The sequence below is a fragment of the Apium graveolens genome, unplaced genomic scaffold (assembly GCF_009905375.1).
Source record: "Apium graveolens cultivar Ventura unplaced genomic scaffold, ASM990537v1 ctg6528, whole genome shotgun sequence".
Taxonomy (NCBI): Eukaryota; Viridiplantae; Streptophyta; class Magnoliopsida; order Apiales; family Apiaceae; genus Apium; species Apium graveolens.
Window position 1 is genome coordinate 20,073 of NW_027419563.1, and position 22,654 is coordinate 42,726.

The 22,654-nt window shown below is 37.5% G+C and overlaps 4 protein-coding genes and 1 pseudogene across 6 annotated transcripts; 2 read left to right on the forward strand and 3 right to left on the reverse strand.

The window, feature by feature from the left end:
- Positions 1 to 1,302: 1,302 nt before the first annotated feature.
- On the forward strand, positions 1,303 to 1,788 carry LOC141703348 (uncharacterized; annotated as a pseudogene).
- A 3,035-nt stretch (positions 1,789 to 4,823) lies between these two features.
- Positions 4,824 to 5,855, forward strand: LOC141703347 (uncharacterized). Its single transcript, XM_074506888.1, has 2 exons — positions 4,824 to 5,022; positions 5,165 to 5,855. The coding sequence occupies exons 1-2, from the start codon at positions 4,867 to 4,869 to the stop codon at positions 5,687 to 5,689; spliced, it is 681 nt and encodes a 226-aa protein (XP_074362989.1). The 5' UTR covers positions 4,824 to 4,866; the 3' UTR covers positions 5,690 to 5,855.
- Positions 5,856 to 9,974: 4,119 nt separating this feature from the next.
- On the reverse strand, positions 9,975 to 11,110 carry LOC141703346 (uncharacterized). Its single transcript, XM_074506887.1, has 2 exons — positions 10,708 to 11,110; positions 9,975 to 10,549 (listed from the first exon to the last, which is right to left on the reverse strand). Exons 1-2 carry the CDS (start codon positions 11,108 to 11,110, stop codon positions 9,975 to 9,977), a joined length of 978 nt encoding a protein of 325 aa, XP_074362988.1.
- A 1,763-nt stretch (positions 11,111 to 12,873) lies between these two features.
- On the reverse strand, positions 12,874 to 15,812 carry LOC141703340 (endoglucanase 16-like). The gene is made up of 7 exons (XM_074506878.1): positions 15,010 to 15,812; positions 14,702 to 14,914; positions 14,320 to 14,520; positions 14,148 to 14,225; positions 13,870 to 14,019; positions 13,487 to 13,759; positions 12,874 to 13,413 (listed from the first exon to the last, which is right to left on the reverse strand). Exons 1-7 carry the CDS (start codon positions 15,229 to 15,231, stop codon positions 13,078 to 13,080), a joined length of 1,473 nt encoding a protein of 490 aa, XP_074362979.1. The 5' UTR covers positions 15,232 to 15,812; the 3' UTR covers positions 12,874 to 13,077.
- A 310-nt stretch (positions 15,813 to 16,122) lies between these two features.
- On the reverse strand, positions 16,123 to 21,154 carry LOC141703341 (fatty-acid-binding protein 2-like). 3 transcript variants are annotated; one of them, XM_074506879.1, is made up of 11 exons: positions 21,108 to 21,154; positions 20,157 to 20,726; positions 19,775 to 19,994; positions 19,044 to 19,119; positions 18,853 to 18,955; positions 17,376 to 17,444; positions 17,220 to 17,256; positions 17,062 to 17,136; positions 16,919 to 16,970; positions 16,644 to 16,688; positions 16,123 to 16,462 (listed from the first exon to the last, which is right to left on the reverse strand). In XM_074506879.1, exons 2-11 carry the CDS (start codon positions 20,642 to 20,644, stop codon positions 16,365 to 16,367), a joined length of 1,263 nt encoding a protein of 420 aa, XP_074362980.1. In that variant the 5' UTR covers positions 20,645 to 20,726; positions 21,108 to 21,154; the 3' UTR covers positions 16,123 to 16,364. The 3 variants fall into 3 exon arrangements, with proteins under 3 accessions (XP_074362980.1, XP_074362981.1, XP_074362982.1); XM_074506880.1 differs by having other exon boundaries at positions 20,157 to 20,667; positions 21,108 to 21,153; XM_074506881.1 differs by lacking the exon at positions 21,108 to 21,154 and having other exon boundaries at positions 19,775 to 20,043; positions 20,157 to 20,293.
- Positions 21,155 to 22,654: the final 1,500 nt, after the last annotated feature.

Here is a 22,654-nt window from a genome sequence, read left to right on the forward strand (position 1 = left end):
GGAAAGACGAAAGTAATCTGCCGTGCATTCCTTTAAAAACGATAAGTGACATGGACAATCTTTTCATAGCTGGAAAACTCCAAGCCAATTGCTGCTAATTGTATGCTATTGTAATAAACACCGACTTGTCTGCGCACAACAACTGCAACACAAACTCTCTACTCAATTGATGACTAAAAATATTGCAATGCAACAGTAGTCCTCTTGATCAAATTAGTATCCTGGAGCTAAGAAAACCTCAAACACTAATGTTCAGTGGATTACATACATTTTTCGTTAAATTACTTGGGATACCATTTATCATTTCAATGCTTTGAAATGGAGTATTTTTACATTGGCCAAAGAAAAAAGAATTCAATTTCAACTTCTTGATTAATTGTGAGGTGAATTCTTAGTTTACTCAGGTTCATTTTTTAAATGAATGAAATATGTTTGTCATTAATTACAATAATTAATGTTGAATATACAAAAAATCGAAACATAACCAAACATTTTTAGGGACCGTTTGCATCATAATCAGAGTGAGATTTTAATGTTCAGTTTAGCAACTATTGCTAATAATGCCCTCTTTAACTTTTAGCTCTTGTCCTCTCCTATAGAAAAATATACACTACTGGTTCTCTTTCTCTCATATCTTCTTCCTTTTACTTTGAAACAAGTAGCAAAAGAACCAGAACAAAAAAAAAACAACTTTTACAAGTTTTAGTTGAATCTTCAAGCTTAATAGCTACATAAAAAGGTTTGAACAGAAGAAAAATGAGAAATTCTCACTTGAAAAACCCAATTTTAAACCCAAAAAGAGAAGAAAGATCTATAAAATTCAATCCATCAAGAAAGTTTCTTACCTTCACAACAAGTATATACAAACAAAAAGGCAAGTTGAAGAAACAAACTGATCACATAGAATCAAGAACAAAGATAAAGATAAAAAGAACTCCATCTATATATTCTTAACATAAACATGAACCTAAAAATCTAAGAGTTACCAACAGAAATAGGCCTATGAGCTATCCCAAGAGGTGATCTAGAACGCTGCTGCCTCTTATCTCCTCGAAAAACCGGCCCTGCCAAAAACTCGGGTTCTTCAAGCGATGGCTGCTCAATCTTTTCCATTTCTTGCTTTATTTTTCGAACTTGGCTAGAACTGCAACACCTAAATATGTTTCTTCTTTGGTGTAACTCTTCTTTTGCTCCATCATGTTTTGCCTACCCTTCATTATTGACCACACCTGTTAACTTCCCAAATATATTTCTTAATGTTACCACAACTACTTGCTATCTAATAAATCTAATAGATTTATTAGATAGCAAGTAGTTGTGGTAACATTAAGAAATATATTTGGGAAGTTAACAAGGTGTGGTCAATAATGAAGGGTAGGCAAAACATGATGGAGCAAAAGAAGAGTTACACCAAAGAAGAAACATATTTAGGTGTTGCAGTTCATAGCCAAGTTCGAAAATAAAGCAAGAAATGGAAAAGATTGAGCAGCCATCGCTTGAAGAACCCGAGTTTTTGGCAGGGCCGGTTTTTCGAGAGATTAAGAGGCAGCAGCGTTCTAGATCACCTCTTGGGATAGCTCATAGGCCTATTTCTGTTGGTAACTCTTAGATTTTTAGGTTCATGTTTATGTTAAGAATATATAGATGGAGTTCTTTTTATCTTTATCTTTGTTCTTGATTCTATGTGATCAGTTTGTTTCTTCAACTTGCCTTTTTGTTTGTATATACTTGTTGTGAAGGTAAGAAAACTTTCTTGATGGATTGAATTTTATAGATCTTTCTTCTCTTTTTGGGTTTAAAAATTGGTTTTTCAAGTGAGAATTTCTCATTTTTCTTCTGTTCAAACCTTTTTATGTAGCTATTAAGCTTGAAGATTCAACTAAACTTGTAAAAGTTGTTTTTTTTTGTTCTGGTTCTTTGCTACTTGTTTCAAAGTAAAAGGAAGAAGATATGAGAGAAAGAGAACCAGTAGTGTATATTTTTTCTATAGGAGAGGACAAGAGCTAAAGTTAAAGAGGAGCATTATTAGCAATAGTTGCTAAACTGAACATTAAAATCTCACTCTGATTATGATGCAAACGGTCCCTAAAAATGTTTGGTTATGTTTCGATTTTTTGTATATTCAACATTAATTATTGTAATTAATGACAAACATATTATCATTCATTTAAAAAATGAACCTGAGTAAACTAAGAATTCACCTCACAATTAATCAAGAAGTTGAAATTGAATTTCTTTTTTCTTTGGCCAATGTAAAAATACTCCATTTCAAAGCATTGAAATGATAAATGGTATCCCAAGTAATTTAACGAAAAATGTATGTAATCCACTGAACATTAGTGTTTGAGGTTTTCTTAGCTCCAGGATACTAATTTGATCAAGAGGACTACTGTTGCATTGCAATATTTTTAGTCATCAATTGAGTAGAGAGTTTGTGTTGCATTTGTTGTGCGCAGACAAGTCGGTGTTTATTACAATAGCATACAATTAGCAGCAATTGGCTTGGAGTTTTCAGCTATGAAAAGATTGTCCATGTCACTTATCGTTTTAAAGGAATGCACGGCAGATTACTTTCGTCTTTTCCATGTTGAAGTTGTTCTGAGTTCTGGTTCGGTCTCTGTCTTCAAGTATTTTATAATTACCATTCAAGTAGAAAAATGATTGATTTCCAGTTCCATTTTTCGAAATTATTATATTTTGGTGAGTTTTGTTTAATGGGTAGGATGCAATGTGATGTACAATAATATTATTATTAGTCTATAATTTTAGGAGATGATCTTCTTTGCTTAATTAGCCAACCCCTTCAATGGGATTGTTGTCCTTTATTTATACTAAGTCCCAAATGGGCTCAATCCTTACAATGTGGGCCTTCTTGGGCTTTACATAATGTATTGTGATTATTCTAACTATAATTCCTTTGGGCCGTCTTGTCCTGGTCCAACATTAGTCCCCCTCCTTGCTTTGCGCGATATCTTTAGATTTGCGTTTTCGTGCTCTCCACCCTTGCGCTTTGAATTCCGAGGTTTTTGTTTTGATACCTGAATAAAGTTAGTGACCGGATAGGATAATGAAATGAAGGGAAAAATTAGTGAAAAAACGAACGAACGAAGCAAAAGAAAAATAAGAAATACTGTTAATTCGAGATAGGAGTCAAATGTGTGTGTCCGAAAAAGAAAGGAATTAAAACGTAATGCTTTTTTTTTCTTTTTTTTTCTTTTTGAAGGTATATATCCGCTCATGTGTGTTTTTGAATTTATTTTCCAGGTTTTTTTTGTTTTTGCAGGTTCCAGGCTAACCTCTTCGACTTCCTCTCCAGGTATCTAAAAGGGGATTGCAGCGCGTTCTGGGCTCGCACTGTAAGTCGTCTACTCTCTCTCTCTATTCCTTTTCCTTTTTATCTGCGGGTCGGTCGGTGTTTATAGTTTACCGATTTATAATGGCCGACTTTCCTTCGTCGTCGTCGTCGCATAGTGCCACCAACCGGGACCCCGGGAAGCGACCGTTAGAGGAGGGTGACGAGGAGTCTGTTTTGAACTTGGATAATCTAGAAATCCCGGACCTAGGTCAGTGTGGATCTTTTGATTTCTTAGGAAGCGATGAGTTTTTGAGGGGGGGTGCCTCCAGGTCCTATGCCCTCTCCACCCTTAAGTCCTCGTACCCTGGAACTTAGGAATAGAACGGTCGAGGAAAGTCTTCGACTAGGTAGGATCGAATTTGAGAGCAAACCTAGTTTAAACTATCTTAGTTATTACATCACCGTCGACCCCCCTGCGAGTAAGTTGGAGAAGTACATCGACCTGTCTAACGGCTACCGTTACCGAGTGCCGAAAGCAGATGAGAGGGTTTGGATGATGCCCGAGTTCGGGATGCATGGGGTTGCGATGATAATGTTTCAGTTTGGTCTTCGTTTGCCCATGCATCCGTTCTTCCTGACGATGTATGAGGCTATCGGTTGTGGTTTAGGGCAGCTGACACCAAATTCTGTTGCTCAGTTAAGTGGTTTCGTGGCGCTGTGCTGTGATAAGGGTCGATCACCGGACTTTGAAATTGTTTTTCTCTATTTATGGTGTGCGGGTACTATGGTGGCAAGTATTTTCGACTCCCGACATCGACGGATGAAGATTGTTAGTGTTAGGTCATCGAATTCTGGTTATCACTCGCAATGGTTGTACGTTGGGGGTCCTGACTTGGAATTTGTAAAGCCTTGCGGGAAAGTTAGCCAGGCACGATTGATTATTTAAATAACATGGAGAAGCACGATACTGCCTACCTCGATGAGTTTCATGGGTCGAGGACCTGGTATACGCACTTAGATTTGAAGGACTCTGGATTTTTAGGGATGCACGATTGTAAGGGGGATGTATTAATTGTTATTGCCCTTATTTTGCTTACGTACTTAGTTTTTGTACTTGTCATTGTCGGCTCTTGCTTATTTTAATTTTCGTAAGTGCTTATATATAGGATGGCTGACTTATTGTTTTGTTTCTTTGTAGTGGAAGGCGCCTCACTTAAAAAGGTTTTAGACGGAGGGATTCGAGGAGGAATGGACAAGGCAATGATGTTGTTATTGCAGCGTGCTGCGAGGAAGCCTGCCGATGCGGCCAGGGCTGGACCGTCGGGGGTTCCTCATTCAGTTTCAATTGAATTGCTTGATGACCAGGGAAACAAGGTAATTGAAGACAATGAGAGGGTTGTTTCAGATCTTGTCCGCGTGGAGGGTAACCCTCGAAAGCGGTTTCGGAGGGAGGATGATGAAGTGGCTGTTGGAGGCCGGGGGGGCGGGGTCGAGGGTGTGAACAAAGATGTGGCCACTGCCGGGAAAGGGTTTATGGGAAGACCGTCGACCCTCGGTCGAAGAAAGAGGTGATGAGGGTCGAGATTCAGCCCACGGAGCGATGGACGGGGGGATCAACTGTGCCCTTGAGGGCACTTAACCTCTTTAACTTACCTCAGGACTTGGTTGCTTATGATGGGAGGAAGCGTGAGGACCTTGTTGATCGATGTAAGAGCCGGGCTGGGAGGGTACGTTCATTCCCTTCTCTTTCTTTTTAATGTGCATGTTTCTTTGTTTTCATGTTCGGTCATGGTCGTTTATAGTCATAGTTGCCGACCCTGTTTTCATGTCCCCCCCGTTTTTTTTTTTTTTTTTTTTTTTTTTTTGCAGTTTCTTTCCGATTTTATGCATATACTGGAGGATTACAAGGCTGATGTTGATGGTGAGGCTTGTTCCAAGCTCGAAGCTGAAGTTGCTGCCTTGAAGGGGGAAAAGAAGAAGATTGCGGTAGGTTTTGCGGAACTCGAGCACAGGGTGGCTGATTTGTCTAAGGCAAATTCCGCACTGTCGAAAAAGGTTGCTGAGATGGAGGCTACAGAGCAGGTGTCGAGTGGGAGGATACAGGAACTCGAGGGTCGACTGCTCGAGGTGGAAAGGGAGCTTGAAGAGGAAAAAGGCAAGCGCCAAGGCTTGCTTCGACAGGTCGAAGGAATGGATGGCTCCTACAAGTTGATCGTGAAAGAAAATGCGGATTTGAAGACAGAGGTAGAGAAAGCCGTTGAAGATATCGCTGGTGCTCTGGGCGACGGTTATGGACGATGCCTTCGACGGATGGAAGAGGCTGGTTTTGCCGTCGAGGGTCATGCCTTTGATGACTATCTTCGTGACCTGGCATCGAAGGGTGGTAACGCGTGAAGGCAGGGTATGCCCTGTGATTTTTGTAATCGTATTTGAACATTTTTAAGTGTTTAAGAGCTTTATTGATACCAACATCATGGAAGTCCCAGAACTTGAGAAGTGTAGTAATCACTGTGGTCCTGGATTTGTAAGAAGTATAAGGTATGCGATCCATTATTTAAGCTTATTTCTATGATGTAAGCAGTTACGTATTGGCTGGTTTTGCTATCTATTGTCTCGAGTTTGAAACATTAAGTCGTTTGTTAGCTTCGTAGTCGAGTGTTTACATTATGAGAGAGATTTATTGCCCAGACCGTCGTCGTGAAGTGGTTGTATAAACACTTGCCTAGAAATGAATGATTATTTTTAGTTAAGTAAGGAGCGAAGGAAGTGAAAGTCTGTGCTTTTTCCAAGTTAAAGGAATTTGTTCATCATAACCTCGTAGCGACCCCTATTATATCGAGGGTTTGTTTTTGAAATGGCATTTTACTGCCTCAAGATAACAAGTTACAACTGAGATTAAATTACTGATAGAACTTTTTGAGGTGAATTCCATTCCAAGCATTTTGATGGGTTTCCCGTCGAGGTGCGCAAGCTCATAGGTCCCCGTGCTTACAAGTCTCGAGATCCGATAAGGGCCTTCCCAAGCTGGTTTGAATTTTCCTGAGACAGTGGGTTGTGATGCTGCGGAATCTCTTAAGACAAGGTCGTTAACCTTGAAGTCTTTGGGTTTGACTTTTTTGTTGAAGTACCTTGCAGTTTTTTCTTGTTGGGAAACCATCCGCATTCGGGCTTCTTCCCTTGTTTCTTCTAACAGATCATTGTGAAGGCGGAGTCCGACGAGAGATAGAGCGGGATCGAATACGTCGATCCGTGGTGAGCTGAGACTTATCTCGACAGGTACGACAGCGTCGACTCCATATGCAAGTCGGAAGGGAGTTTCGCCCGTCGCACTTCGGGGAGTCGTCCTATATGACCACAATACATTCGGTAGTTCGTCGACCCAACATCGGGGTACTTCTTCAATTCTTTTCTTCAGGCCTTGTAGGATGGTTCTATTTGTTACCTCTGCTAGTCCATTTGTTTGGGGGTATGCTACAGATGCTTTGATGTGCTGGACTTTTAATTCGAGCAGAGCCTCCTCAAATTGCTTTCCTACAAACTGAGTGCCGTTATCAGAAACTAAGATTCTGGGGATCCCAAAGCGAAAGACGATGTATTCCATAAAGAATTCTATCATCTCTTTTTCTCGAATTTTAGCAAGTGGTTTTGCTTCGACCCATTTGGTTGCGTAATCCACAGCGACTACGATGTATTGGCACTGATTTTTGGATTTTGGAAAGGGACCCACAATGTCTATTCCCCATTGGAAAAAGGGGCATGGGCTGAGAATAGAGTTCAGCTCAGTTGTGGGTCGACGGTTTACATTTCCGTGCAGCTGACATGCTTGACATTTCTTGACGTAATCTTCACAATCTTTCCGGATTGTAGGCCAGAACAGGCCTTGTCGGATAACTTTGAGGGCTAATGTTTTTCCTCCTAGGTGTTCTCCACAGATTCCCGTATGTATTTCCACGATCGCTTGGAGGGCCTCTTCTGGAGACAAGCAACGGAGCAGAGGCTCAGAGAGGGCACGTCGGTATAACTCCGAACCCACAACACAGTAGTTCCTGGCTTTGAACATGAGAGTGCGGGCTTCGGACTTATGCTCAGGCAACTTGTTGTCAATAATGTACTCAAGGAAGGGTTGGCGCCAATCGAACCTAGCCTGGATTTGATTGACTGATATTTCATCGATAGAGGGGGTTTCCAAAATGTCGACGTATGTTGGGCTGAGATTAGTGGGGAGGCTGGAAGAGGCTAGTTTGGCTAGAGAGTCTGCCCACTGGTTCTCCTCCCTGTCGACGTTTGACATTTTCCATGAAGGGAATTTGCTAAGAAGCTCTTGTGTTCTTGTTAAATATCGGGCCATCCTTTCATTATGCGTCTTAAATTCGCCACTTATCTGTTTGCAAACCAACTGAGAATCCCCAAATATGTCAATGACCTCTGCTTCGAGATCGGATGCGAGTTTTAGACCGGCAATGAGTGCCTCGTACTCGGCCACGTTGTTTGTGGCGGAGAACCCGAACTTGAGAGCCTGCTGAATTTTGAATCCCCTGGGCTGATTAATATGACCCCTGCTCCTCCAGAGCCGGACGTCGAGGAACCATCAACGAACAGAAGCCACGGACGAGACTGGTCCTCTTCAGGTTTGTGCGTCTTGGATTGGAACTGGCATTCGGCGACGAAATCTGAGAGAACTTGGGCCTTGATCGCCGTTCGAGGTTTATACTCGATGTAGAACTGGCTTAACTCGATGGTCCAAGCTGCGAGCCTGCCTGTTATGTCGGGCTTGTGCAGGATTCTTTTCAGAGGGAGATTGGTCAGGACATGGATTTCCCTCGCTTGAAAATAATGGCGTAGCTTACGACTCGCGACAACGAGAGCGTATACGAGTTTCTCGACTTGAGGGTACCTTGTTTCCGCGTCTCGTAGTGAGTGGCTGATGTAATATACAGGAATATCTTTTCCCTCATCGACACGGACCAATACTGCCGCGACCGTTTCGTCGGAAGCTGAGAGATATACCCGTAGCGGCTCACCTGTTAAGGGTCGTGTTAAAACTGGAGGATTTGTCAAAAACATCTTTAGCTCTGTGAAATTCTTTTCACAGTCTTCGTTCCATTCAAACTGCGATGACCTGGAAGCTTTTTTCATTGCAGAGAAAAACGGGAGGCATCTCTTTGAAGATTGAGGAATGAACCTTCGAAGTGCGGCTATACACCCTGTGAGTTTTTGTAAGTCTTTAATGGATCTTGGTTTGCTCATTTCTAGGATGGCTTTTGTCTGAGCTGGATCGGCCTCGATGCCTTTCTGGGTAACAAGGAATCCCAAAAATTTACCTGCAGTAAGGCCGAATGAACACTTTGCCGGGTTCAGTCGCATGTTATTTGCCCTTGCATTGGTGAACGTTTCTCGAAGGTCTGTCACGTGGTCGGAGGTAGCTTTTGACTTTGTGATCATGTCATCGACGTATATTAGCATGTTTCTTCCTATCTGCGAAGAGAATATTTTATCCATTGTCTGCTGAAAAGTAGCACCCGCGTTGATTAATCCGAAGGACATTACTTTGTATCCAAAGACCCCTCTATGAGTGATGAAAGCAGTTTGTTGCCAGTCATGGGAATCCATCTTAATTTGATTATACCCCGAAAAGGCGTCCATAAAGGACAGGAGTTCGTTTCCCGCTGTGGCGTCGATGAGTTGGTCGATATTGGGCAAAGGGTAAAAATCTTTAGGGCACGCCCTATTCACATCTGAATAATCAATGCACATTCTCCACTTCCCATTGCTTTTCTTAACCAGAACTACGTTTGATATCCACGTGGGGAATTGCACGGGCTCGATGAAACCGGCGTCGAGGAGTCTGTCGACCTCTTGGTCGATGGCTGCTCTTTTCTCGGCCGAGAATATACGTTGTTTCTGGCGCACAGGCCTGGTGTCTTTACTGATGTGCAGCGAGTCGAGCAGGGTCTCTGGGATGCCAGGCATGTCTCTCGGGACCCAAGCGAAAATGTCGGAGAATTCCCGAATGAGGTTTGTGATATCTCTTTTGAGATCTGATGAGAGGTTTTTGCCAATTCTTGTTGTTTTATCTGGGTTTCCTTCAAATACTTCTATATCTTCTGTTTCTTCGAGAGGGGAGCATGAATTGCTTGTGGATGAGTCAACCAATTCTCTTGGGTCGATATCTAGTACTTGATTGACTTCTAGCTCTTCCTCTGTCTTTTTTCTTGGAGAAACGGTGGTTAGATAGCATTGTCTTGCTGTTACTTGATCACCAATCATTTCTCCCACGCCGAAATCTGTGGGAAACTTCATTTTCAAGTGGGAGATAGATGTTATAGCTCGGAGCGCGGTGATCGTTGTTCGTCCCAAAATGGCGTTGAAGCTTGAGGAAGCGCTAATCACATGGAATTTGACCATTTTCCAAATCTGACAGGGAGGGGAACCGAAAAGCACTGGCATATCGATGGTTCCTACAACGTGAACCTCATTGCCTGTGAACCCGTATAGCGGGGTTCGGGAGTTTTCGAGTCTTCGATCTCCTATGTCCATTCGGGAAAAAGCATGGTGATATAACACGTCGACGGAGCTACCATTATCGACCAACATTTTCTTAACCGTATTGTTTCCCACACGTGTTGTGATGACGAGAGCATCTTGATGACCTTCGATGAGACCGGGACGATAATCGTCATCAGAAAGAGATGACCAGGGAGGGATTCACTCGAGGGCGTTTAGCTGTCGAGGGATTGACATTAAAGACTTCTCGAGCATAAATCTTGCGAGAGTTGTGGGAGAGACCCCCGGCTACGCCGCCAAAAATAACGTCGATTACACGGTCGTTTTCGCCTCGATGCTGACGTCTGGGTTCATCATCGTGTTGCACATAGTGGACTAGTTGCCCTCGACGAATTTTTCCTTCGATGAGATTGCTTAGTTGAAAACATTGCTCTGTTGTATGGCCGGTGTCTTCATGATATTCACAATATCTGGAGCTTGGGGGTCTTCCTGGTTTCATGGGTCTTGGAGGGCGATAGTCCGGTTCCGTTTTTAACACCGCCAAAATTGTCGTTTTCTCAGTATTGAGTTTCGTGAACTCTTTTTCAGATCGATTGTGGGGTTGCCAATCCCTTTCTCTTCTATCCCTCGGGGGGAGGTCCGATGTGCGAGGCGGGGGCGACGTTCGTACTTTGACGACCTCCGTGGAGATTGTATACAGCTTACCGCTTCTTGAAGCATCATGCGGTGTTCTATAATCTGGAACGCAGCCTGTAGTGTTTTCGGCCTTTTTTCAAAGATCTCTTCTAAAAGGAGGCCATGCCTAGACTTATCGATGCCCGCTGTCAGGAAATTGACAGCCATCTGTTCTATTAAGTCTGGAATTTCCGCTATTTCTTCCCTGAACCGGGTTAGAAAACTCCTGAGACTTTCGCCGGAGCGTTGATGCATTGTCATCAAGGATGCAGTAACTTTGATTCCTTTGTAGTTGCTGGAAAATCGGGCTTGAAACTTGCTTTTCAGGGTTGTCCACGAGTCGATTGACCGAGGTGGCAAGTTACTGTACCATCGGAGAGTCGTGCCTTGAAGGCAAGTGGAGAAGAACTGACACCTAGCGATCTCCGAGTGGCCGAAGAAAGCCATGCGGCCGTCAAATGTATTTAGAAATGCTAGCGGGTCCGAGGATCCGTCGAAATGATCGAGAGCGGGCGTTTTCAACGTCCTGTCGATGCGCGCCTTCTCAAGCACTAACGATAGGGGGCTCTCAGAAACGGTTTCAAACCCTGCCTGATTTCTCATCAAGGTACGCATCTGGGCAATTTCTTCCTGCATTTTAGCGAACTCCTCGTGAGATATAGATTCTGTGGATTATGTCTAATGTGAGACATCGGCAGATGACACTGTCTTCTGTCGACGTTCGCGAGGTTGCGAATATGTTGACTCCGCCGAGGGCTCATATTCGTACTCCGCATCATCCTCATCATAAAATTCATCATCTTGTCCTTCATTTTGAATTGTAGTTTGTTGGAGCTCTCGACGGAGACGGTGAATCTCACGTTTTCGCTCAAGTTTAGCCTGCAATCTCTGAGCTTCGCGCTCTAGAAACTCGAGTTCTTCATCTGAATCAAGGGAATCTTTCGGATTTCCTTGGTTTTGGGCTTTTAGCCTTTCTTTCTGTTCCAAATGTAGCCGAACGTCGCTCGAGAGAACTTTTTTTCCTTTAGATGTTTGAACTCTAAAACGCTGGTCTGACACAGCTTTTCTTTTTCTGTCCCTTTGGAGAGAGTCCTTCAATCCTAGAAATTGATCTTCTGGAGGAGCCTCAGGTGGAGGGAACAGACACTTCGGCTTCAATGCCGGTTGTTTTGGAAGCTCGCGATCGTCGTGGGTCGAGGGGTCGGCGGCAACTTCTGCCGTCAACTTCTTTACCTGAGTTGGTCCGGCGGTTCCCGGATCAAGCTCTTCTACAATCATCTTCTGGTTGGATCTTGTTAAAGCAAAGCTCCTTCTAGCGCCAAATGATGTACCAATAATATTATTAGTCTATATTTTTAGGAGATGATCTTCTTTGCTTAATTAGCCAACCCCTTCAAATGGGATTGTTGTCCTTTATTTATACTAAGTCCCAAATGGGCTCAATCCTTACAATCTGGGCCTTCTTGGGCTTTACATAATGTATTGTGATTATTCTAACTATAATTCCTTTGGGCCGTTTTGTTCTGGTCCAACAACTTTATATGTAATATGAGCGGATTTTTATGTATATTTTTATATTATTTAAAATTATAATATATTTTTTTAATCATTACATTATTACTATATTTATAAATAATAATATAAATATTTGTTATTGGCGAAATTCGAACTTGAATCTTGGGTCGCGTATAAATAATAATATAAATATTGTTGTTGGCGGGTTCAAATTTGACAGTTTGAGTAGTGTATATTATTTTAGTACTTGAATCTAACGGTACTTATTAGTTGATTAAAAAAATCCGACGGTCATAAATGGGGATAACCAAATCAATCAAAAAAAGTTACACCAAATTATACCACATTCATGTTATTATTGTTAGTAGCTTAAATCTCGTGCGATGCACGAATTTCCTTTAATATTTACAATTTTATTTATCTCGTCATATTATAATTTTTAAATATTTATAAAATATAATAATAATTATAAATTTATAAAAAATAATAGAATAACATGTGGTAGCATTTTAGTAAAATAAGTATTATATATACTTTAACAGTTTAGTAGTTTAACACATATATAACACTATTTATTTATTTATTTTAATAATAGGAAAAGCGCTTGTAATTTAGTAAAAAAGTACACTATGTATAGTTTGTATTAGTTTAATAATTTAGTAGTTTAGTGGATAACATTATTTATTTACTTTTTTAATAATCAAAATTAGGGAATAACAGTTGAAACAAATTATAACTAATTCGGGTTATTATAATCTAGTATAGATTATAGGTTATTATAGTATAGTATAAAAATATAGATACCAAAGTCTCAATTACCCTGGTTAAAAATTTATCTTTAGTAATTCGATTTTGACACACCAAAAATTTCTTAGAACATATACTTTAATTATAAGATTATAAGTCATATTAGTAAAAAAAGTCTTAATTACAATACTTGATCAATGTACATTTCCTACATTATCAGCTAACTCTGGTGAGCATAATCCCTAGGTCATGGCAACTCCAAAAATAAACTTGTTCTTGGTTTCTTCTTGTTCTTCATAATTAAGACGCCATGAACCACTAATAAGGAAGAATACCAGGGGTCACATTTGAGCATGAGACGTCATGGCTAGCTTGGCTAGGACACCTACAGCTAGGGAATTACAATAAGTTACAGGCTCAGTGTAGGAGGAAGCAGAACGAAGATCCTGGAAATTGTCGGTCTTATCCGGGCCACCAACAAAGGCTCCTGTTAGCTCATTGGGGTTTGGTTTATTTGGATTGAACCAGTCATTAAAGCTCATGCCACAGTTCACTTCTTCGTTAGCAGCCAATGGTGGAACAGAAGCTCCTCTGTGATGAGCTTGTGTTGGTGGATTCTGACCAAATCCTACCATGTATGATCTTTTTTGAGGATTTTCCCCTAAAAGATAATCAATCTGCATTGCATGCACAAACCTAGTACTATATCTGTTGTACTTTTGACAAATGAAATATAGGACAGTTAATTACCTGTTTTTTAGCAAAATCAGATACTTGAACACAAGTGATTTGCTTGTTGCCGCATTGAACATTTTCATTGTGTCGAGCTAGGAGATCACCGTATATGCTGAGGAGGAAAGCAGTACCCGTAACATATTGACCATTGGCACCGTCTCTGAGGTGAACCATACCGCCAGGAGTTATAAAAACCTGGTGGTAAGGACTGTCTGGATGAGTGGAGCAAATATAACCATCTGCATGATCTTTATAGTCTTCAAACTCTTTTTGTCCTTGCCAAAATAACTGCATTTATTTGTTTGTCAAAATGAATCTGGTTAAATAAAAAACATGAAGGATGTATTTAAAAAGTCATGAGTTCTGTTGACGATATTCTAATAAAGCGAAATTGTTACTTCAGCAAGGAGGACTTGACTGCCAGAATACTTGAGATCCCAATTGAACTCGTTAACATTAGCAGGAACGGCCTCCTCTGTTATGAACTGGTGGTACACATCTTGTTTAGTTGCCTTGTATAGCCATACTGCTGCCCACAACAATTCATCCTGCATACAGCATTTGGTTCATATATTATTGTCATAGATGTACATACGTTTTCTTAACAAATTCAGCTGACCATGCAAATGTAATTATGTTAACATGCATGTATATTTTAGAAACTGATCATACTTACATTGAAGCCTGAATATGAGCAGTAGAAAGGGCATTCTCCATCAAAAGTCCCTCTATGATCTCTGGCAAATCTAAATAGCTGCATGCAAGAAACCAAAAAAAGGTGAATTTCCATTGCATTATAGAGAAATTATAGAATATAGGGATGGACAGGTAGATGTTAGTGCAAGTACGTCTTCCGCCTTGGTAGAGAGACGAGTAGCATAAGGTTCATCAACGCCTCTAAAGACCATGGAAGCAGAAGCCATAGCGGCAGCAGTTTCGGCAGCAATCTCACTTCCAGGTGTACTTGGATCAATCTTCAGTACTGTTCTTGGTGTTTGCATCTTTTCTGGATTTACCCAACACTCATGATCTTTGTTGGGATCTCCTACCTAGGTATTTCAGCATGATGCATTCATACGACATATTTAAGTTTCAGTCAGCAAAATCTACCAACACTGAGAAGTGAGAATCCTTTTGTATTTATTTGTAACTGTAAATTAATGTTTTTGAATGAAAGACTCTGAAGTCTAAACATAAATGAGACAAATATGGGCTGCTTATCAGGGTTACCTGGACATATAATGTGTTTGGGGTAACACTGGCTTTCAAAAAATAATCTGTACCCCAACGGATAGCAGCCCTGGCATTTTCCAGTTCTCCTGCACTTTCAAGTTCTTTCTGATAAAAAAGAGCCGCCCATGACAATGTTGTAACTGTGAATGCCATAGGCAGACCATATTTCACATTGTCTCCTGCATCATAGTATCCTCCCACCAGATCAACCTACATTGTACACACACAAAATTACCATTAACTTTCCTCCAAATATTCATCAAAGAAACAAAATTATCATAATAACTGCAATACGAAACACTTACATTGGCTTCTTTACCATCATTAAGAGCAGAATCACCTCTCCAAGGAACCCTGTTATTGGGAGGGAGTTTTCCTGATCTTTGTGCCTCTAAGAATATAAGTGATTTTGTCAAAGCCTCCTTATAATTAAACTGACCATTGGCCACATGAACAAATAAACCTTCAAAAATAGCAAGCCAAGCCATAATTATGGCTGCTGCTGCTCCTCTTCCGCCATTCCCCATCAACACTAAACTAGATGGTCAACTTAAATTTTCGAAAAAGAAAAAACAAAATATACATGAACAGAGATAGTGGGTCAAGACAGCTGGTTTTTTCTTCAATCATGGAAAACACAGTGGTTGCATGCATTGGAGGGAACACAGAAAAAGTACAGAAAGTTAGTGGATTCAAGGAAGTTGGAAAATTAACATGTTCAGAAAACACGCCATTGTTCTAATGGTTCATAGAAAAACAGGGAATTTGTAGGGTTGGGAAAGACTATTGCACAATAGCTTCTGAATGCTATCAGTGGTAGTTAAATCTAAATTGCTGTTTGTTTTTCTTTGCATCTATATTTAGGTAACAGATTTCTCGTCTCTGGATCAACTTTTATTTTCCTTGAGCTGTCTTAAAATTTGAATAATGGTTAACAGACTTTAGATGTTTTAATATGATTATCTGGTTCAGTGAGACATTGACACAATGTTTAAGTGTGTACTTAATTTTTTTGGATCGAGTGTATTTGAGTCGGTCTTATTATAAAAAAACAATAATTTTTTAAATTTACAAAATATATGTATCAAAATAGGAATCTACTTCTTAAGAATACATCTTTTATAATTAAAAAAAAAAACCATGTACTGGAAAATAGCACGTCCACTTTCATATTATTTATATAAATTTACCGAAAGTCTTTTTCGTTTTTAGACAAACATATTTCCACTTGATTATTTTTGTATATAATTAAAATCATATATAATACAACTCCATTTCAGATTCCTGGTGGAGGGTCAAGCTAATAGCGGAATCAAATTTTAATACATTATTAATTTGAATAATTTAGAACTATTGCTTTATATATGCAACTTCATATGATTCAACACTGCAGAATCTAGATTTCTTAAAACGGAAAAGAACCTAAATAATATTAGCAATAAAAATGCTATACAACAAACAGTAGTATTCAAGAAACAAAATATGGAAGAGACTAGTCCACTACTGGTTGAGTTGAACAAGGTTCTGTTATACCAGCACATATATGCATTCCCGATATTATGTGGATGGAGCAAAGCCCTGTACTTATGCTGTATAGGGAGGCATGGAACGTTATTTGTGCATGCCATGCTACGGAAGAACAGAGACAATGAGTTGTTGCTTAGCACCTCCTTATCATACTTGCTACATTTCTCCCTATTTCTTCTTTTGTTTGTTCACAGACAGGAACATCTCCAATGTACATATCAAAGAATGCCCCTAACAGTGTAGAACCTCATGTTAATCTATATGTACACATTTTACACAAGTATAATATATACACATTTGAACCTAATTCTAAGTCCAAGTTAAAGTGGTTCACTGCTATGTCTTAATCACCGAGATTCCAATGCAAAATACATGAGCAAAGAGGATAACTCAAATTAAACAGATTACTCACTGCACAAATCCTTGCTTTGAACTGCTCCAATTTCATCTCCTCCAACTGAAAATATATATAATTCACTGTAAAGTTCTGACAGATTTTAATAAAGAGCACTTGGTCCTAGTAAACAAATGCAAATACTACAACATGGATGGGGCCAAAAATGTTCAAAGCATCAACTTAATAGGCGTACGAAAAAATAAATTGGTGATAAAAGTTTATGAAATTTAGATAGATGCAACTATAGGTATGCACATATAGCCAGTGAGAGCTGAATTATCAAATCTTACTTTCTGTAATTAAATTTCCATCTGCTGTTCTCTTGAAAAAAATTGTTGTTCCCTGGATATTGTAAAGTACAGATCAGCCCTTCTGCCAAATAAAAGGCATATACTCCTTTTATCAAGTACAAAAAGGTTTTAAATCAAATTACCGCACGTATGGGAATATCTTCGGCGAAAAGAGAACCAAATTTTCTCACACAGTCGATATCACTGTTTGGGTTCGTCTAACGAACAATAAAACTTTGTCAGGAGTTGTAGATAATGATTCGCCAAGTATATAAATATATTCCAGAAGCACATAGTTTACCTTAATCAATCGAGCTCGAAGAGATTTTTCAAAAGCACTGCAAGAAGCAAACAAATAAATATAACAAATAAATACACCAGATTTCATGTACATAAACTTCCATGCCTCACACATATTTACTTCTCAGAAAAGCTTTCAAAAGAAATATAAACATACCTTCTAACTGTATTAATTTTAATCCCGTTGGCACTAACCACGAGTCTAATAGTCATGCTAATGTCCTCCCTGAGACATCCATGTATAATTAATTCAGAAAACAATGAGCATATAAATATTTACATATAATATGGAAAAGGCAATCTAGCCATCTTTCAAAAGTTTAACTATGTTCAGCAATAGTTCACAATAAATATGAGTGTGCTGTATTTTTAATCCTAAAAATAATGAAACACTGGTGCTATCAAACTATATGGAGATGTTGCCTCTAACTTTTTATAAAGATTTCTGCGTGTCTGGACTTCAAGAGGGCATGTCTTCACTCTGATTTTTCAGGTCAACATACCAACTTGTCCTCGATAGTCAAAATCGATGCACCACAAAGAAGCGAACAAATGCATGAAGGCCTAATATTAAGTAATTAGCGAATGCAAGGGACAGAATAAATTCCAATGATCATCAGGTAGTAAAAAATTCATCTTGACAAATTACCCAGGCAATGGAAAGTCAAAAATAGAGTGACACGAGCACAAGTATCTCACCCCTCAATGATATAGAGTAATATAGTATTTACAAAATTCAAGATAATGTTATTTTGCCATTCATTCAGGACATATAGGAAGATGAAATTAAAAACTGATGGACATATAGGATAACATTTTTGTTCGTAAATGTTTTCTTGAAACAGCTAGGCATTTTTTTATAGTTGTTTCAACTAGATTAGTTCCCGGGCAGATGCCAGTTATATTTTAATTATTTTCTGAAAATTATTCTAAAATAGCTTACTTTGAATATATATTAATACAATATTTTTAAAACATAATTGAGAATTGAATCAAATTATAAATTTAAAAATAATATTACCCAAACTACAAATATTATCAATTTTTTTTAAAATATAAAAATATAATAATGAATGTTTGTGTAAATAAAATTAATTTTGAATAAGATAAAATTAGTGAAGGAAATGGAATTATTGAAATTATTAATTTAAAAATATAAAAATGAGGAAGAAATAGAATGACAAATGAGTAAGAGAGAAAATAAGTGGACGTAATAAATGAAAAGAGGGGGAGAGAGAGAGGAGAGAGAGAGATAGAGAGAGAGAGAGAGAGAGATTTGAATTAAAGTAAATTAAATGAGTAGAGGATTGTTAGTGGGATAATGACATCATCAAATTAATGAGAGCTTGACACATATGATTTGATGATGTAAACTCTTAAAATAGAGCTTGACACATAAGCTATGATGATGTCAGCTGTATTTTATTTTAGTATAATGTAGATTAGTGCTTTGTCGGGATTTAAGGATATCCAACTTGCCTATATGCTTCTAAAAGAAATATTAAAACATAGCTACCCTATGAAGATGTTTTTTTACTTTAACTACGAAATAATGTAAATTTGAAGACAAGAAAGCAACTCGGTAATCACCATCCTTCTCTGTTTATAGCCAAGCGCAAAATAAATGTGCATACCTGAGAAGATCCTGATAGAAGGAACGGTGTTTACATAGTTCACTTGCTGGAATAGAGCAATATTTCCGGCCCAATTTCTCACAGACATCAAAAGGATGAATATCTATTCAACATAAGTCCTTAATTAGTAGGAGAAACGTATCCACAGTTTAAGATATAATTAAAGAATTGACTGAAATTTATTTACTTACAGAAACCAAATGCATAAAGCTTCAGAGACTTAATTTTAATTATTTTCATTGTTCTGGATCCAGTTCCGACAAGCACCTTCAGTGATAATTAATGAAAAATGAAAACTTGAGCATGATTATGAGTAAAACAGATGCCAAATCATAAAAGAGAAAAATAAAGGTATTCTTGCACATAACTTTTTAATAAACTCTTAAAGTGGAAAACATAGTAGCAAATTAGACAAGTAGCATTAAAACACCTAATAAAACTATTCTCTGTTGAAAGAATTCACAAAGGAAAATATGAAAAAGATAAATTAGACTACTGATGATTAGACATGAAGCTTTTAAGGACTTTTTCAAATAAATTATTAATTCCCCACAAGATTTTGAAAAAATTCAGCGGACTTTAGTTAAATTAGGCATTAATTTCAGGCAACCTGACAGGTTTATCAAGTACCATTACTGTTGGCACTACATTATAAATTAGAAGACAAGATACCCTTCCGTATTCAAAATAGAAAAACTTTAGTTAAGAAGCATAAAGTTTCAAATTCTATTTGAGAAAAATATGATAAATTTATCAATTTGAAAGTGACAGGCTTCAATTAATCTTGATATTAAACTGGATATAAAATCTATAGTGTAGAGTTTGAGATTGGTGGAGCAGGTTACGAAACAAATTGCACATGTGAAATTCTAGTCTGACAATGAAAATGAAAATTATCAAGAGAAGCCACAAAATAAATTACCTCTGACAGCCAATTTGAGTTGGTCTCTCCGTCTGAACCGTTTTCTAATATAGCTGGAAACTCAATGCCCGTCACAGGTTCAACTGCATGCCTTGAATAGTCTAAAGTAGATAAACAGAGATCACATCCACGGTGCTCAAAATTACTGGGACCTTGTTCCATGCATCTCTGCGATAGTACATCATCATTCTCATGTGGAAGACATACAACATTCTGAGATCTGTTACCAACACCATAAAAATAATATATCTCAGGATAGGCTAATTTTACTGCATAAAGAAAAAAAGGAAATTAAACTTGTGGCAATAACCCTCAACATAAATCTATCTACTGTCAAGCAAGCTTTTTCAACAAGCAATAGCCTTGTTACAAGGCAACTTACTCATTATTGAATGGTGGTACTAAAGCTGCAGCTAATGAGATCATAGGAAAAGATTGAAGCTGCTCGGCATGTTTGTACAATTGTCTCACACCGAAACTCGAAATCTTTTCAAAAAACAACGGGATGGAAGAATCTCCCATTAATTTAAAACTGCGACTAAATCCAGTGAGATTCTGGGCAGTAAAGTAGTTCACTTGCGTATAAGATCTACATCTTCCTGTATTTGGACCAACATGATCGCCCGCTAAATTATGATGCATATTGGAACTCGGCCTACTGGCAAGCCACAATAGCAAAGCGCCTGTAAACTTTGACATACAGTTGAAAGCATCTTGTAGAGCCATACTTCCAGAAACATAAAAGTATCTTGAATTGTCGACGAACGAACTAATATTGGTTAACAAATTCGGGTTGACAAGGGGTTCCACGGGAAACATATAAGATGACCACCCATCATGATCCCGGGGAAACAACCAAATATTCCGCATATTGATTTGAACCTAATTCAATTCTACAAGACACAAGTCTTTATCATTTCTTCAACAACCAACAATTGAAGCTACAACATTTCTACAAGAAAAAGCAAACAATTTGACAACAAACAAATCAATGAATCAAATAGAACTCTCTTAAAAAACCCATTATATAACAGCATTATAAGAAAAGGAACACAAAATCAAGAATGCAATACAGACATAAAACTAATATCATCAGAAAATCAAGAATTAGCTTAAACCCATAAAAAGTTTACAACTTTTTTACATATACACACAGAATTGACACAAATATATCTCTAACAGTTCCATTCACCTCAATGACTTGCACAAACCCACAGAACATTTTTAGCAAATTTTAATTTGACAAATACCCAGATGAACATAAAAAAATATTAACGAGTATAATGAAGCAAAATGAATAAATAACATAGAAAATTGAGGAAATGACACAAACCTGATGAGAAAACAAAGTTGAATACAAAAGATTAATGAAGAAAGGGGTCTTGGAGCATTAAAAACACAAAGCTTTAGGGGGTTTGAAGCACACAAATAATATTTGGAATATGCGATTGTATGTATTTCTGACGTAACAAAAACAAAACAGAGATACTTGGAACCAGAATTTCCCTTTCAAAACTTTAACACACCAAAAAAATGAAATGAAATTAGATATAGAGTCTAAGTTTGATGGAGAACACTTTTTGTTGAAACAAGAGACCATTTATGTTCTGTAATTAAAATTTTGCACACAAATATTCCAAAATGTATTATTTTGTATCTAGAATTATTATTATTTTATTCAAAATTTTGAATATCGTACATATTGCATGTGCATGTAGAATATTACAAAATATTTTATTGTATGAAACATATTTAGTTCGCATAACATTTGTTCAAATTGTAGAACATATACATTATACTTATTACACCTAAATGATCATTTTAATGAATTAGTGATATCCGTAAAACATACTTCACAAAAAATAATATATTTCATAATATTTTGGTTGCAGAACATACAGTATGTGGTCTTAGAGGTCTCCGATAAAATGTGGTCTCCATAAAACTTATATATATGCGCATATATGTTGTAATTTATAATTTTAATATATTATTGGTTGGATCGAATCTTATATATCTTTAATAATAATTTTAAGACTATATCTAACATTTTTCAACAATTTGATCCAACGGCTCTAAATTTAGTAATCAAAGGATCAACAATCAAATTTTAAACATTTCATTTTTAATATAATAGTACATATATATATATATCTCGTTGGTCCGGTTTTTAATATTTGTCCTTTATTTTCTGCACATAATTTAAGGTGTATTAAGAGCATAGTTAAAATAATTATTTTTTAAATTATTTTTGTAAACTTTAGTATAAGTTGTATATTTTTATTTCGAAAAAGAAAAACTCAAAAATTATTATTAACTACGACTTGTATAATTATAATGCCAGTTAAAATAATAGTTATTATAATACGAGACAAAATAACGTATATTAGCATTAAGTCGTAAGTTATACATATTTGAGTTTTGCTTATATTTTCAAAATGTATATTCTATAATATTAAACATCTTTTATAAAATTAATTAACTTATTCAAACTACCTAACAAAATGAGCCGACGTATGATTGGTAGGGTTGAGTTGTGAATTTATTTTTTACGAATTGAATTATAAATCTATTTTTACGAATTATGTTAAAAAAATTCACATTGAAGTAATGAATTGCATAAATCTCTATAAGAGGTCAACCCAATCCATGAACACCCACCGTATTTCATAACCTTTTTTTGAAAAGAAAAAATTGAAAGAATTTATTTCTTCATTAGAACCTTTTTTTGAAAAAAAAAGAAGTTGAAAAAATTTATTTTTCATCTTGTTCCTAAGTAATTTTCCTAGAAGAAAATAAAAGTGTTATGGATTAAACTAATATATATATTTGATGTATTTAGTACTAAGGAACGTGAGCTTCAAGGCTCGTTTGACTGCT

Bases quoted from the DNA above. Each gene is read 5' to 3' on its own strand.
- LOC141703340 (XM_074506878.1), bottom strand. From the start codon at position 15,231: ATGGGGAATGGCGGAAGAGGAGCAGCAGCAGCCATAATTATGGCTTGG. The intron at 14,226-14,319 runs GTACTTGCACTA...TCTTGCATGCAG, and splicing joins TCTCTACCAAGGCGGAAGAC to CTATTTAGATTTGCCAGAGA. The intron at 14,020-14,147 runs GTAAGTATGATC...TGCTGTATGCAG, and splicing joins GCTCATATTCAGGCTTCAAT to GATGAATTGTTGTGGGCAGC.
- LOC141703346 (XM_074506887.1), bottom strand. From the start codon at position 11,110: ATGCAGGAAGAAATTGCCCAGATGCGTACCTTGATGAGAAATCAGGCA. The intron at 10,550-10,707 runs GTCTCAGGAGTT...AAAACACTACAG, and splicing joins GCATCAACGCTCCGGCGAAA to GCTGCGTTCCAGATTATAGA.
- LOC141703347 (XM_074506888.1), top strand. From the start codon at position 4,867: ATGAGGGTCGAGATTCAGCCCACGGAGCGATGGACGGGGGGATCAACT. The intron at 5,023-5,164 runs GTACGTTCATTC...TTTTTTTTGCAG, and splicing joins GTAAGAGCCGGGCTGGGAGG to TTTCTTTCCGATTTTATGCA.
- LOC141703341 (XM_074506879.1), bottom strand. From the start codon at position 20,644: ATGCGGAATATTTGGTTGTTTCCCCGGGATCATGATGGGTGGTCATCT. The intron at 18,956-19,043 runs GTAAGTAAATAA...TATGTTGAATAG, and splicing joins GCTTTATGCATTTGGTTTCT to ATATTCATCCTTTTGATGTC. The intron at 16,463-16,643 runs GTGAGTAATCTG...CTACACTGTTAG, and splicing joins TCAAAGCAAGGATTTGTGCA to GGGCATTCTTTGATATGTAC.